This window comes from Gobio gobio, assembly GCF_949357685.1.
Source record: "Gobio gobio genome assembly, chromosome: 8".
Lineage (NCBI taxonomy): Eukaryota > Metazoa > Chordata > Actinopteri > Cypriniformes > Gobionidae > Gobio > Gobio gobio.
In genome coordinates this window covers 57,811,282-57,813,070 of record NC_137114.1, presented here as the reverse complement: position 1 = coordinate 57,813,070, position 1,789 = coordinate 57,811,282, and the positions used below count along the sequence as shown (strand labels likewise).

The 1,789-nt window shown below is 40.5% G+C and overlaps 1 protein-coding gene across 5 annotated transcripts in view; it reads left to right on the top strand.

The window, feature by feature from the left end:
- The window catches only part of LOC307130469 (NACHT, LRR and PYD domains-containing protein 3-like), a 40,615-nt gene extending 39,199 nt beyond the window's left edge, over positions 1–1,416 (top strand). For all 5 annotated transcript variants that reach the window (XM_079823464.1, XM_079823460.1, XM_079823461.1 and 2 more), the window contains 2 exons: positions 485–658; positions 968–1,416. In XM_079823464.1, coding sequence (XP_079679590.1) covers positions 485–658; positions 968–992 — 199 coding nt within the window. In that variant the 3' untranslated portion in view covers positions 993–1,416. The remainder of the gene's footprint in view (positions 1–484; positions 659–967) is intronic.
- Positions 1,417–1,789: the final 373 nt, after the last annotated feature.

Below are 1,789 nucleotides of genomic sequence, written 5' to 3'. Positions count from 1 at the left end.
ACATAGTCACACACACACACACACACACACACACACACACACACACACACACACACAGTAACACACACACACACACACACACACACACTCTCTCACACACACAGTCACACACACACACACACACACACACACACACACACACACACACTCTCTCTCTCTCACACACACACACAGTCACACACACACCGTTTCGGTATGGGGCTTTCGGTTCGGTGTGTGTGTACTGAGCGGTTTCCGAGTGCAATCTTTAACAGTTCACAGTCGGCTTGTTTAAAGCGCAGAACACACGTCAATCCGAGTTCCCACACGAACATATTAAGTATTCAGTCAATTTTCACGAAATTCAAACGATAAATGCAGTTTTGCCGCTCTTTAATGTGACGTGACTGTATAAATATATGTGTATATATATGTGTGTGTGACTGTTGAAGTGGTCATGTTTAGCTTTGGAGATAGACTTAATGTGTGTCATTGTTCTCTACAGGTTGTATAGTTGTGGTGTCACAGATGAAGGTTGTGCTGCTCTGGCTTCAGCTCTGAGATCAAACCCCTCACACCTGAGAAATCTGTACCTGTCTGATAATAATCTAGGAGACTCAGGAGTGAAGCTGCTCTCTGGTCTGAGGGATGATCCACATTATAAACTGGAGACACTACGGTAACAATAGTTTTTAAAAGTTTCCATCATCATATTTTCGAGTTCAAATGGCTGTTTTACTCACTAGAAATAAAAGTAAATGTGTAGTGGAGTGTAATGATCATTTCTGCTGGTTCTGTATCAGCTGTCCGTTGTGTGAAAGTGACCTTTCATGACCTTTTGATTTTGTAAAGTGACTTTGAGCATCAGATAGAAGCTATATTATCATGTTTGAGAATGAATTAATAAAGCTGATCTAGTTAGTGATGTAAAGATGTGACGGACGTAATGTCTCACTCTGCATATGTGACTGTGTGTGTTTTATTTTAGGATTGACCGTCAGAGGAGAGTCTGATGTTCTGCTGATCATCTGATGGTGAATAAGGATCCACTACAGAGACTCACACTCAACAGAATCAACAGAGACTGAAGATACAGTGACTTCACTGTTATAAATTAAGACTTCATTTAGATTTCAACGATCCTCTGACAGACCTGATGAGGCGGCAGTGAAACACCTTATATTTCACAGCAGCAAATCACAGTTTCTCATTCACAGATTAACCATTTTATTTCTATAAACACACAGTATAAACTCAAAAGGTGTGTGTTTTGTTACAGAGAGAATATAGAGCCTGAATGTGTTTGTGTTGGACCAGCAGAGGGAGACAAAGACTAATGAAAGATTCTTTTACAAACACTGGAAGCTTGAGTGCATAATCATGTTTATAATAATAGTTATGTTACATTTGTGTTAATGTATTAAAGGGGTCATGTGATGCGTTTTCATGTTTTCCTTTCTCTTTAGTGTAGCCTATAAAAACCACAATGACCAAAGTGCGGTTGATCTCGCTCTATTTGTTCAGCACTAGCTCATGCTGATGACGTTTATTCTTCTATGCTAACGTGTGTCGTAGCCTGAGATTCAATAGGTGTCATCATCGTTCAGTCATACACACACACACACACACACACACCGTACACAAGTTCATCAGATCCGTGTCCTTCAGTGTGATTTGTGATGATCTTACAGGATTGGTGAAATCACACCGTCTGTAGCAGGAATAAAAGAGAAGGCAGATCCAGACCAGATAAAACACCTCGATCAGATTCTCCCTCACAGAGCTACGTCACTCGGGGGAAATATTAGCA